Below are 14,860 nucleotides of genomic sequence, written 5' to 3'. Positions count from 1 at the left end.
GCTGCTGCCTGCATGACAAGTACAGATGTAGCTATGTTAAAAAAAAAAATGAATCAAGAAAGTTCAAAGGGCACGCACATCCAAAAAGATAATTACTGGGTGCTGGACAAAAAAAAATCAGACCAAGAATAAACGGTGAGTCCACACATCAGAATCAGCTCCAAATAGCGTTTAATGCACCATGTAACGTTTCAGGCCCCAGCCCTTCATCAGACATTTAAAAAAAACGAATCAATTCAATTCAATTCAATTCAATTCAATATTATTTATGGTGCCAAATCATAACAAAGGTTATCTCAGGACACTTTACAGAGTAGGTAAAGACCACACTCTATGACTTAAATCTATGATTTACATAGACCCAACAATTCCCCCGTAGAGTTCGGTGGCAACGAAACCCTTCCCTTTAACAGGCAGGAACGTGGGACAGACCCAGCTCTGAATCAAAGCACATGGATGAAATACAAGTGTAATACATATAAAGTATAATACAAACTGTCTCAACAAGACCATGGAGGATGCCAGAGTGTTAACTGTGACAATGTGGTTAAATTTCCAATGAATACATGAGAAAAAGCTTTTCCACAAAACAAGTGGGCATGCCTTTGCCTGTGCAGCACAAAAAGGTTTGATTGACTCCATTAACATTCTGAGAAAGATGAAAAGCATATTTTAATTATTATTACTGATTCTACACCTTTCCTGAAAATGACTTTTTGAAAAGGTAATGCTTGACCTGATGTGTCAAGACATCAGGGCAGATATTCAGGGGAAAGTGGGCTTTTTTTAACAGCTATAGTGCTACTGTGTTTATGGTCTCAATAATTAGTTTTAAGTCTTCTTCAATACAGCATGATGTTCATTTAGTAAATTATGGTCCCATTTAGAGTCAAATACTTGGTAAGGTTTAGAAAGAGACTGTGTTGTGGGTTGAAAGAAGGACACGATACAAAGAGGAAATGCACTGCAGTCTCCTGGGTGAAAGCCCGGTGTGTGTATGATCTATACATACTGACCTCCCTAAGCACAGTTTGGGGCTCGGTATGATGTATGTTGCGTGTGCAATATTGATGCGGGTTGTTTTACATTGGAGTCAGTTTGTTTTAAAGGAAATATTCATGTATCCAATTATCTCAGAGGCAGGTGTGTTGAAAGGTATATCTTGAGTCTTGTAAAAAGAAGATCCCTCAAACTGCTCTTGCCAGCATCAAAATGTATTTTTCACACTAGCGGTTGGTGCGTCAGCTGTCATTCCAGGCGTCAGGCGATGGCAAACACCCAGCTCCACCCCATTTGTCTCCATGTCTTCAGCAGCATCATCTGGACTCCTCCTCAACTGCATCCATCCCAGTCATCTCATCTCCACCACCACCAGTGTCTAGACTCCATCGGGGGGTATCCTGCTCTACTCTTGACTTTACTCCCTCTTTGACTTGAAGTCTTGATGGATGCATTGTTAAATACATTCTTACTTTCACATCTAAAACAGAATCATTAAGTCTTCCTGATTGAACTACATTTCTCCCTAGGGTAGCTTTGCTGTAGTTCAACTTCTTCTAGTGTGAAGTCATTGGTAACTTGCAAAGCTATGCTTTCAAAGTAGCTTCCCAAACACTGCATACACATCGACACAATGTCAGCCTCATGGAGACACAACCAACAGCGCAGGAGGAAAAGAGAAAAGGTGAAAGGAAGAAGTAGCACATTAAATGGAGAAAAGCCTTACACGAAGGCTCAGTAAAAGGCTTCAAAATGACATGCTTATGGGCATGTGACGTGGTTTGAGTTTAAAAATATAATTAACTAAAAGATATGTTACTGGCGTAAATAATACTTGACAGAAGGTATATGTGGTCTGTTGTGATTGTGTGGAGAGGTTATTTCAGTCCTGTCATACTGGATAATCAAAAGAGCTGTTGAACTGACACTTCAAGATGTCTTAACCACAGACAGGGCCTTTCATCAAGGACCAAGGGAACACCGCTCAGCTGCGTCTTCCTTATTATACCCCTTGGTCAATATGTCTCCAAAGCAAAGGCTGAAGGTAAAATGATAACACGGCTGTTAGTGAAAAGCCCTAGGTGGACTAATGGCCATTCCCGTTAAGAGTTGTTGCATAAACTGTTTTAACAAACTTCAGCTGTGTCCCATGCTCTGGAAAACTGTCAGCTTTTGAAGTGCCATAAAAACAAAGCTTGCTGTATAAGCACAAGCATGAATCTTAGATAAAGAAGGTTCAGACCTGTAGTGAGACTGGCAGACATGTCGATTCCAATCTTCCAGATCGTGTTAACTCAGTGTTCCAGTGTTTCTCCGATGTATGAGCTCCTCTGACTCTGTGTAACAGTTAGTTGATCCTGCTGGTAAACCTTACAGAGGTATGTGAATCTGTGCAGTCAACCTGAAGCTTAATTATTAATCAGTTTGTTATCGACAGGCAAACTTCACTGGTTAGCCATAATTGGCAAAGGCTGACGTATATGACTTCATTTAAAAGGGGCTCGATGGAAGTATGCAGTTTGATTCCATATTAAATTGGTAAATGGGTCAATGACAATTGGGGGGGGAGTAATGCTATCTCTATGCTACTAAGACCTGTGTAGCTAAGTTCCTAATTTGCCATGTTATTCAAAATGTGTAAATCTCTCATCAAGCTGTATATTAATACTTAATCCTTCATTAAAGAAGCATCCATAGGCCCTTTTAATCTCTTACCCAGTTGACCTTTAGTTAGTTTTTACCACACATGAGAGAACATGTCATTTATCAAAATAATAAGCATGTTGTTCAAGATGTTAGAAGACTAACACCTCAGGAGGCAGAACAACATTTACCATCCGGAAATATCATTGTATAGACATGTTTGTGCATTTAGCTTACATAAACACCTATAAACACCTATTTGTATTTATTTACAATCTATAGATTTAAACTATATTGTATGTTATTCGTCGTTTTTTAATTTATACACCTAGTTGTTTTTACTTACGTGTATGTAGCCTATATAATAATTATATATTTATTTTAACTATCTTCGTTTCTGCTTTGTTCGACTCCGGCCTGCGGCCCTTTGCCGCATGTCTCCCCCTCTCTCTCTCACCCCATTTCCTGTCTGTCCTAAAAGACTTGAAAAACTGCCAAAAAATAATCTTTAAAAGAATAAAGGTGAATTCTGAGCTGCAAATGTGCTGGGTCTGGCTGGAGGACACAGCAGCTTTCAATTTGTCTGTTATTTGGGCTTCAGTAGAAGTGAATGTGAGACAAAAGAAATGTCCAATCCCAATGTCCACGCATTTCTGCAAAGGGCTTAGGGCAAACTGTCAAACTGTCAAGTGCACGAGGGCTCTCTCGAGACATTTTGAGCTCTTTTTGCACACTGGGAAAGTTGAGGAATGCTCCAAAACAGCTGTTTGGAACATTCCACAGGTGAACAGGTTCATTGAAAACAGGTGAGTGTCATGATTGGGTATAAAAGGAGCATCCATGAAAGACTCAGTCGTTCACAAGCAAGGATGGGGCGAGGTTCACAACTTTGGGGAACAACTGTGTGAGCAAATAGTCCAACGGATTAACCCGTGAGAAACCTCACCAGGTTACTATAACTCAAAAAATAAAAACAAAATAATTACTGAATAATACTCAATAATTATGGAAATTCAATTTGATTGAAATAAAGTAGAAAGATAGGCTAGTTTTCCAGTGAGCACAATTTTTCTTTTAATTTCATCTGGTATACAGGTAAAAGGGATGATTTGTGTTTGTTGTCTTGTCTTGTCTGCCAAAAACATAACTTTCTACCAGTTAAAGACATTTCCTTGTCGACCATATCTAGAGAGTTTGTACAGTAATATATTATGATCCAGTTTCAAATGCTTCGAAAAGTCAAGGAAGATTCCTACAATAGCAAAGTCGTTGTCTAATGCAGTGTGGATTTTTTTAATTTATCACAGCCATGAATGCAGAGGGATTTCTTTCAGAATCCATTTTGATGGTTGTACACTTACCAGCCACTTTATTAGGTGCACCTGTCCAACTGCTTGTTTCACACAAATTTCTAATCAGCCAATCACATGGCAGCAGCTCAGTGCATTTAGGCATGTAGACGTGCTGAAGAGGATGTCCTGCAGTTCAAAGCAGCATCAGAACGGGGAAGAAAGGTGATTTAAGTGACTTTGAACGTGGTGTGGTTGTTGGTGCTAGACAGGCTGCTCTGAGTGTTTCAGAAACTGCTGATCTACTGGGATTTTCACGCACAGCCATCTCTAGGGTTTACAGAGAATGATCCCAAAAAGAGAAAAGATCCAGTGAGCGGTGGTTCTGTGGGTGCAAATGTTGATGCCAGAGGTCAGAGGAGAATGGCCATACTTGTTGGAGCTGATAGAAAGGCAACATGAAGGCAACATCCACTCATCCACTCTTCCTCAAACAGAGGAATGCAGGAGAGCACGTGTGAACACACAACACCACCTACTTTCTACAGAGAGGGAACAGCAGCAGAAGACCACACTGACATTTTATTAAGCACCAGGTGCACCTAATAATCATCTTTTACAAGAGTAGCTCCCATCTCATCATGGAGGGCTGCCGTTGGCCTGATCTGCGCTATGATTTTCAATATCTCATTGGAATCTAGAAGATCAAAGGATTCAAAAGAGGTAAAACAATCATCAATAAAGACCTTCTCAACAGAATTCCATTGCTAGGCAACAGCGGTGGTCCTTGTTAACTTCCTGTCAGCTGATGCCATTCACATACATTTAAGAGGAAATACACTAGGATTGTTTTCATTTACATATTTGAAAAGGTCCATAATCCAGAGGACTTCCACAAATTTTTATTTTACATTTTATCTCATACAGATCAGTGTTGGATCCCCCCGCCGGAGTTATCTGTTCTTATTTACGTTTTACACAAGGTCCCAATTGGGGTTTGTAATATTATCGATGGGTCAATAATTGTTTTGTAATTGCATTGTAGCCCTCTGAATGGGAATTGTGGGGCCTAGATTCACAACTTTATTACCCACCATTTATAACACTACGACGTTATCTACAGGTTTTACAGGGGAAGCAAGGAAGCGGCAAAAAACAACCGGTAAACAGACATGGAAGCAGCAACCCTTTCAACAGAAACAAGTTGATTATGACATTTACCTCTCGTCCACTCGTGAAGAAGGTAAAATAAGTCCCAAACCCACAATTGTACGTAAAATACTGTATTATGCCATTGTCAAATTAATGTGACATGTCACCGAGTACTGCCCCATTAATACCATACGAGCCCTTACAACCTCTCGCACTCAAGGACTTAAAAGATGAAATGAAAAAGTTTTTCAAGAATTCTGGGCTTAGGTTTTTAATTTATATTTTTATACCATTTATGTAATGTGACTGTGATTTTAAGAGGCAATTGAGGGATAGGGAAGTTTGGGGTCCCCTGCTAGAGCTGCTGCCCCCACGACCCGACCCCGGATAAGAGGCTGAAGATGAGATGGATGAGATGTGAGGGAAACAAGGACACATGAAAAATGAAAAGCGTAAAAAAAAAAAAAAAAACATACCAACATAATACCTAGTGCATACTCATCAGACTGCCTCCTAAATGAGCTTTTCAGTATGTCCTCACCAACTGACGGGCAGTCAGACCCAGCCAGTGGCCCTCACATCTGCCAAATGCCCCCACAGATCTCCAAACTGACCATGTATGGGGAAACTAAATAGTTACTTTTTCACCCTCAGAAATATCAAAACTTAATAACATACTAACAGCTTTTAGCCTTAAATGATCAATCTGAAGAGACACACTGCATTGTGGGGAAGTGGAGTATGTACAGTGAGCTCTCGCAGGATACACTTGCTGATGTAGTCCAGTCCAGGCATTTCTCACACACACAAAATACACACTTTGCAGTTGGATTGGGCTACATACTCACTTTAACGTCATACTTAGTATGAATAGTACATTAGTATGACATTGCAAACAGTCTGGTTCTGTCTGCCTTCCAAAATGTCTGTTGTCATGGAATTCTACATTCACTTTTTTTGGAAACTTTATTCTGAACTTGCTGACGTTGTAAAGTCAGCACACGTGTGCAGCGCTGCAGTGCCTCTCCGGCTGTTTTTAACTCCTAAAGGAAATAAAAATCAGATCATTTGGGTTCGACAGGTGAGGCCCGAAGGTATGACGGTAAGGATTGTAAGTTTCACCAAATGCAAGTTTCTAAAACCAGAATATGATGCTTACATTAAGAACAGATCATAACCAGGATACTAATGCACATGAAAATACACCCAATCATAATAAAAATCATTAAATCTGGAACAAAAATAAAAAATGGGATAAACTGCTATTCTCAGGTAGACTTAATTATACTTTTGCTCATTTGCTTTGACCTCTCCAAACTGTGACACAAACGTTATTGTTTTCAATAACTGACAGAGTTTATTTGGTCATTTTCACAAGAACTTTATTATATGAACTCTTTTTACAACATAAACTTAAACGTGCAGCCATCTTCCTCCTCATAGTTTGGGGGGTGTGACTAGCTTCCAATCCTCCATCTTCCCGACTTTTGTGAAGAAGGCCAATGTGCCCAGACCCAGACACGCTGAAGTACCAGTCATAGCACTGTGGGCTGGACACACACAAAGGCACACAGAGAACATATACGGCTTCATTTAGGCATACAGACATGGTAACTTTTAGTGAAGTCTTATACTTTCTTTGCCCTAAAACAGTAGTTAACAGTAAAAGTACTTCTAAATTATTCAATGAATCACTTCCCTCACTCACAAGTCTTGGCTCCTTCCTACAGGATATGAGGTCAAAGGAACTGTATTTATTTTCAATTCAATTCAATTCATAAGGCTTTATGACATTTGAAATGTGTTGCCAAAGCACTTACAAGACAATCACAAGATAAAATGCTTCAGTTGAACAATGTCGACATAAAGTTTGAAACAAATTGTTTTGTTTTTTAGCCGCATTTCCACTATCGCGACAAATGTGGGTATGCTTGAGCGTGCCAAGGCCAGCCAATCGTGCCATGTTGGGGCCAGGAAAAATGTCCTTTCCGTCCAGGAGGACATTTTTTGGAATATTGTTGTGTCGGATTAATGGGTAACTATTTTAAGTTACAGGAATCTGAGGAGTCTGGGCGACGAATACTCCGAGTATGTTATGAGCAGAGAAATACTGTGGTGCTGTTGGATAGATAATAGAAAAGGCAATGGCTTTTGTTCTCCCGGCTTGTGGTCCAGGGCCAATAACAACAGCTGGATTAAAAAAGATAGCCCTCACTTGCAGTGGGGCGGTAGTGGAAAGACGCTATTGAGCTTGACTAACCATGCTCACCAGGAAAAGCCAACTAGCATGCTACAGCTGATACAGACTGCACTGCCAAAACCGTCCAGATGAGAATTTCTGTTCAGTCATAAATAGACGTGTTTTGGTCACAGGACGTACGGAACCCTGTACAGCTTATTAACTGTCCTATAATGTTGAAGTAAGAGTTTAAGAGGAATGACTGCTGCTCCAAGGCTGGTTATAATCCTACCTCAGCCCCAGGCCGTCACAGAACCAAATAACAATAGAAATGTGTTTATTCAAATATGTTTGAACGGGCATTAGGGAGCAATGAAATCAGCTATGTTCTAAATAAAAGCTTCAGCCTATTTTGATTGTGAAAGTAAACTTACACCTCCTTTTCATAGTGATTATATAGAGACAATAATGATAACCCAACTGTATGGATGTTTAGTTCTCTTCAGAAAAGAGGCTAATGAAGAAAAAAGTTAAAGATAAATAACTGTGAGGTTCTTAATGATTCATTCATAATTTAGATTATAATCTACAAAGCCACAATTGATTTTACTATGCCATCGGACCAGCTGACCACTCACTAAACACATTCCAGTGGAAGGGGTTTTGCTAAAAAAAGGTATAGATACGATACAGCCTCGCTCCTAATCTCCTCTAAGGGCGCACTCACACTGTCCATTTGTACCGTGCCCAGTGCACACGCTCGTGCCCATGCATGTGCATCCGTTGTAGTCACAATGGTCAAACGAACTACACTTTAGACTTTTTAGACTTCTGTACGAATGGACAGTGTGAGTGCGTCCTAAGACAAATTTAAGGGATTGGAACATCCTCCATGATGGCGGACCTCAATCAATTTCTGGGTCACAGGCTGAGGATGAAGGAGCGAGGTCAGGAGGTTTCCTCTCCAAGGACTGATACTTACTTCTGGCTCCCAGGAAGATCCCAGAGGCACAGCCCCCGATGAAGTAATTCAGTGGGTCATCTGGGGCTTCACGAGCCTGAGCACTGAGACAAGTCGTCATGCTGAAAATGGCTCCCATGGCGGCTGGTATAACACGGACAGACACCCATATCAGCATTACACTATTTAATACATGTGTCAAGTTCAAGAACAATACTTCAACACATTTACACCAAGATTATTCAATTTAAGTTGATAGATTAATTAAAATTAATTAATTAGAGAAAATATATTTTGTAGATTTTAATAAAGGGATCTTTCTACTCATTATTAGTCTTCAATGCCAGTTTGTTTTTACAAAATCTAATTGAAAATCATATTGTGGAGTCAGTATGGAGAATCGCATTGAATCTTGGGAGTGTACCATTACATCCCTAACACCATCACTTCATTTTAGGATAATGCAGCAGGACTTGAGTTGCCAAAATGCTTTAGGTGCCTGTTGTGACATTTGTGATATGGCTCAAATTGTCCATGGAGATGTCGTACAACCTTTGCCCAGACCAGGCTAACAGCCAGGCTTGATTAACCCTGCTCCTTTATCTGTTCAGTCAGCTGTCACTCCAATAACAAATCAGGGTTTCACTATTACTCCATGATCTTTTTACCTACTTTAATTGTATTAGCCTGCATGAAAGTGCCAGGGATACATTGTCAGCTAAATAGTCTTTTATTTTTATTCTAACAGAACCGTTCAGGCAGCCTTGGAATCCTTCATGTGATTGTTTGTTAATATTGCTGTCAGCAGTTTGATAAATAAGACTAAATGATGATTCATTTATAATGTCAATGTACTGTATAATGTAAACAGGCAGTATGCACCACTGCAGATGCAACATCGGATCAGGTGCACTTTAATACACAGATAAACCCTGCTTCGTAGTCCAGGCATCTGGTCAAGAACAGGCTCTTAGGACCTAAAGCATCTTTCTGAAAGAATTACCAAACATGAAAACAGCAGGACAAGGGGGTCAAATTGGGCGTGCTCTGCAGGGCAAACAGTAACCCAAAATTTTACATATTAATGATTTCTATGAAAAATAATTGTCTAATGGATGCCAACGCTCCCTGTCGGATGAATCAGTGATGATAAATAGTCTTTCTTTTAGCTTGCAACAATGGAATCATAACAATATCTTTTTTTTAACATTTCCTTGGAACAATTACATAGATTTGCAAGGTTCCCATGACTGATATTTCACTTTATCATTGTGTTTTTAAGCTGCAGAATCTAGGACTCATACTGTATGATAAACAATGATGAATGATAATATGAATATTTACCCATGGTAACAGTTGCATTGGTAGCCCTCTGTATTGCTGCCAATGCAGAATCAGGCTGGAATACCACAATGTGATAGGCTGAACCAACCAGGCCTGAAAACACACACAAAGAAACACACACACACACACACACACACACACATTAACAAACTTGAAATATACATGAAGGTCCCAATTCTAATTCTTGAGTCAAACTAAACTGTGTCTCTGAAATTGATACTGTAGTATGTTCAGGCCAACATGTTGGCTAGAAACGCTGGAAACAACGTATTTCAATTGTACTCCATAAGAATTGAAATACTTTCTTTCTATCTGCCTTTTTGGCAGTAAGATGTAACTGCAGGTGACCCTGTTCTTTCAGAGCCTCCATTTTGTCACATTCACTGTGTGTGTGGACTTTTTATTTATTTATTTTGTTCTTTTGTGATGTTTTTTTTGAAACACATTCACCTCTCTACTTCCGCTCTTCCCCTCTTAAACACACACAGGCGCGCATGCACGCACACGCACACACACCGCTTGTCCTTACTACAAGCCTGACTCAGAAGTTGAGGTTGCTGATTTCTGATTTCAAGTGAACGTAACTTAACTGTTGATGTGATGATCTGGGCGGACAGACCAATCCCTGTCAGCAGAGTCACTGACATGGAGGCTTATTTACATCTAGAGAGGGAATGTCTCCACAGACACACAGATGTGAATACTCAGCAAAAAGGCAACAAGTGCTTTTTATTAGTGTGTCACATGATCAGTCACCATTGTTTTAACTCACTCTGTGATAGATAGTGACTGAAGAGACAATTAAATAGATGGAACTCTTACGGAGTACAACTTTAAATAAAAAAAAAATTGGTTTTGTAGTAAAAGTCTTTATCCTGAATTATAACGGCATAGTTATATATAATCAATAACCAAAGTAATAATCTACAGATTAATCGATTATCAAAACAGTTGTTAGTTGGTGCCCTACTGGCAACCACTTTTAAAATTTAGAATTGAAAATAAATTGAGCTCGAGAGAAACCTAGCACACTTGAACACCTCCACACACCTAACCAATTGTTGTGCACTGTGATTTCTGGATTGTCTGTCTGTTGTTGGATGTACAGCTGTCAAACTAACCAGTAAGACTTCGTTCTTGAAGTTATTCATCTTGTAACAGTGAAAAATAAAGTTTGAAGGCATTTCTGGGAGTGTCTCATCCACTGTGTAGAGGACAGTCCTGCATGGTTCCATAGAACAACTCAGTGAAGTGGCTGTGCACTGGTCTTTAAAGGAACACTTCAGATGTTCAAGTGTGGTTGAATGAGGTACTTGTCCACAGTCAGTGTGTTAGCATGCCCGTTTTATGTTAGGTTCTTTATTGTCCCCAAGGGGATAGTCGTTTTCACACACGTCAGTTGTTGTTTTTCATGGCAGCATACAGATAACACACCCACTCTGTTTGGAGAAGCAGACAATGGACTGCTGTGGACGGGGACAGCAGCTAAACAGATTTTAGACACATCTGTTTTACTGTACACTATATTTATCTCTTCGCTTTACCCGATTGTGTGTGTATGCTCTTGTGTGACTTTGACACAGTTATTTTACGCCTTACGACAGAAAAGACTTCAAGGTTGAAGAAACGGGTTTATTGTTTTAAGTGTGTGTGTGTGTGTGTGTGTGTGTGTGTGTGTGTGTGTGTGTGTGTGTGTGTGACAGCCCACTTGCACACATCTGAGCTTTTCTATGGACCCTTCTATCACTCCCCCAGGTTTGCACTACAGTAGTACGTTTAAACTTCAGATGCCAGACTGTCCACCAGAACCCACAACACCAGTGTTCATGTGTGTTGTTAGCTCAACAGACTTATCGTATCCAGAATACACACATTAACTGGTTGTGCTTTAGGAAAACACTGTCTGCAAAATGACATCCGTAGTCAACTTCAGGTCAATTTGGCAAAACAAAATTCGTGTATCTTAATGTTGTCTTGTGTTGTACCCTGAACGCAGCTTGCTTCATACCAGCTAGCATAACCTGCTCGTGCTAAAGCGTTAGCATTAGCTCAAACATTAACGCCAGTTCAAACATAGTTATCTTCCACAGCCCACAGAAACACCCTGCACCAACAGCCAGCATGACTGATATTTACCCAAAGCTGAGGCTACTTTGGTCGCGATCCATGTTTTCCCGACACAGTCTGTGCCCTCTGGTATGTCCCAGTACCCCATTTCGGACTTAGCAAGGACGCAGTCAATGGATTTGTATTCTCGCGAGAAACGTATTCCTCGTATGTTTTAGGGGGTTGGGAACCCACTTTATGGCACAGTACCGCCACCTGCTGTAATGGAGGGTGAAACCGCGGACTGGCACTGCAATTGACCGGAAATAAAAAACTACGCTGCACTGGATTCTTCATCAAGTAGTCAGTTACGTGACTGTCTGTGTCAACTGAAGGCAAATAAATAACTTTATATGATTGTACAGTCTCGTACAATCATATAAAGTTATTTATTTGCCTTCAGTTGACAGGTTTTCTCCACTCTAAAACTAGAATAACTTAACTGTGGTTTGTGCACTGTACATACTGTACTTACTGAGCACTTGTGAAGTGTGTAACTGAGTGCTGTATGTTTTAATGATGCCACACTTCAGCAGCCAACATACTCATCGTATTTTAAAGATTTTCATTATCACTATTGTGTGTACACAAGGTTTTTTCAGAATCCAGGAGGATATGTAGCCTGTATTCAATCTGTTAAGTGAATGGCCCCAGGAGCCTCAAAAATTATTATAACATATAGTTTATGACTGGATGGTTTATTTAAGACTAGAAAGATGATAAGCTTCTGCAACAGTGACAGTATGTTGTCTTCTTTTGGCCTTTCATAGCACTGAGACAGCATTGGTACAAATTACTATTGATCTTCTAATAGCTTCAGACAAAGGACTTGTCTCTGTACATGTTTTACTAGATCTTAGTGCTGCCTTCAACATGGGCATCAAGGGAATCACATTAAGTTGGTTTAAGTCATATTTATCAGATAGATCTCAGTTTGTACATGTTGATGACAAATTATCCATGCACACTAAAGTTAGTTACGGAGTTCAACAGGGTTCTGTCCCTGGACCGATTCTATTCACCTTATAAATACTTCCCTCAGGAAATATTATCAGGAAGCCCTCCATTGTTATGCTGATGATACACAATTACATTTGTCGATCAAACCAGAAGAAACTGATCAGTTAGATAAACTGCAAATGTGCATTAAGGAAATAAAAAGCTGGATGACCTGCAACTTTCTGATGTTAAACTCAGATAAAACTGAAGTCATTGTACTTGGCCCCAAAGGCCTCCGAAACTCAATAGCTAAAGACATTGTTACTCTGGATGATGTTGTGTTGTCCTCCAGCACCACAGTAAGGAATCTGGGTGTTATTTTTGATCAGGATACGTCCTTCGATTCTCACATAAAACTAACAACAAGGACTGTATATTTTCACCTGCGTAATATTGCGAACATTGTGTCTCAGAAAGATGCAGAAAAACTAGTCCATGCATTTGTTACTTCTAGGCTGGACTACTGCACCTCCTTATTATCAGGCTGCTCCAATAAGTCTGTTAAGAGTCTCCAGCTGGTCCAAAATGCTGCAGCTTATGTTCTAACCAATCAAAGATCATCAATCCTCTCTATCTGTATCATTCATGGTGTGTATATAGAATTGAGCTAATAATAAGCAAAGATTAATAACATACAACTTTGACAGGAAGTATATTTTGAAAAAAACAAAAAAACTTTCTTTTAAAAAGAGGGTAATTTCATGCCACAGTGTTTGACTAAAAGAGCATCTGATCAGGAAGGCTGGCTCTTTGATTGGCTGCAAACAGGACACTCTGGAGGCTGTGGTGGAGAGGAGAACACTGAAAAAACTGGTATCCACCATGGATAATCCTCTCCACCCTCTCCAACTCACACTGGTCAGACAGCGGAGCACCTTCTCCAGAAGGCTGCTTCAGCTTCGCTGTCGTAGCAACAGATACAGGAAATCTTTCCTGCCACAATCCATCACTTTTTATAATAACTCTCTCACCTCTGCCTGACAGAGAACTCTGCTCTCTCTACTGTTTTTTTGTATATATTATTATTGTTATAATATATTTTCCATATTTTGTTGTATATATTATTATTGTTTATTGTTTATAGCACATTCTGCACTGTATATATACACTATGTATATATTTGATTCTATTTATGTTATGCACAAAGTGTTTATTGCTGACCCACTACTGCTGTTACAAAACAATTTCCCAATCTGGGATCATTAAAGTAATTCTATTCTATTCTATTCTATCCCCAACAAAGATGTTGTGTTGCTTCATCTCTGATGTGACTAAAGCAGAGGCTGTGTGGGGCTCCAAGAGATGAACCTGCCATACGGGGAATTATATCTTCTCTCTGACCGACAGAGAGGGACTGAGAGTGGACAAACAGACCAACAGACAACTGATGAGAAAAACCTCCAGTGACTCTAGAAAGAGAATCAACAACAGAGGGCTGAAGGGGCAGCCCAGTGCATAGCAACGGTTGCTGAGGCACGTTCTCTATTTGGGGGCGGGGCTGCATAGCAACGGTTGCTGATGCACGTTCCCTGATTGGGGGCGGGGCTTAGCGGATCCATTCGAGGCTTCGATCTGTGACGACAGTGTGGGGGCATGGTTTGTTGCAAGAGTTTCTCAGTCAAAGCTGAGTTGAGGTAAGTTATCTATACCAGTGGTCCCCAACCCCGGGCCGGTCCGCGGACCAATTGGTACCGGCCGCCCAAGAAATAATTAATTATTTCCGTTGTATTTATTATCTGAGTCTGAACAATCTTTTATTTTGAAAAATGACCGGATTCTCTCGGTTACATCCCGGTCATTTGAGCGCCAAAAACTTAACCTACAAGCTAGCAAAATGAGCAGAAAACAGACGTCTTTGGAAAGTTTCTTTACGAAGGGGAAAAGGGCCGGTGAAGAGACAGAAGAAGAGCCAACTTCCAAGAAAAAGAAAGTTTTTAACAGACAGTACCAGGAGTTCTACTTGAAGTATGGATTTATCGCGACAGGGGATTCCCACAGACCAAGCCCGCTCTGCGTGATATGCCGCGAACGGCTCTCTAACAGGCAATGAAGCCTTCAAAGTTGCTTGGCCACCTGGAGACCAAGCACCCTGGATTAAAAAATAAGCCCCTGGAGTATTTTAAAAGAAAAAAAGAGGAAGAAATTACTGGCGGCCACCACATCAATAAATGCGAATGCGCTGAGAGC

General features: G+C 40.2%; 1 protein-coding gene across 1 annotated transcript; it reads right to left on the bottom strand.

The window, feature by feature from the left end:
* Positions 1-6,451: 6,451 nt before the first annotated feature.
* ndufa11 (NADH:ubiquinone oxidoreductase subunit A11) lies at positions 6,452-11,814 on the bottom strand. Its single transcript, XM_083940099.1, has 4 exons — positions 11,705-11,814; positions 9,569-9,661; positions 8,246-8,368; positions 6,452-6,634 (listed from the first exon to the last, which is right to left on the bottom strand). The coding sequence occupies exons 1-4, from the start codon at positions 11,781-11,783 to the stop codon at positions 6,522-6,524; spliced, it is 408 nt and encodes a 135-aa protein (XP_083796225.1). The 5' UTR covers positions 11,784-11,814; the 3' UTR covers positions 6,452-6,521.
* Positions 11,815-14,860: the final 3,046 nt, after the last annotated feature.

This window comes from Echiichthys vipera, assembly GCF_963691815.1.
Source record: "Echiichthys vipera genome assembly, chromosome: 3".
Taxonomy (NCBI): Eukaryota; Metazoa; Chordata; class Actinopteri; order Perciformes; family Trachinidae; genus Echiichthys; species Echiichthys vipera.
The sequence above is the reverse complement of the archived record's forward strand: the minus strand, read 5'-3'. Positions and strand labels throughout refer to the sequence as shown.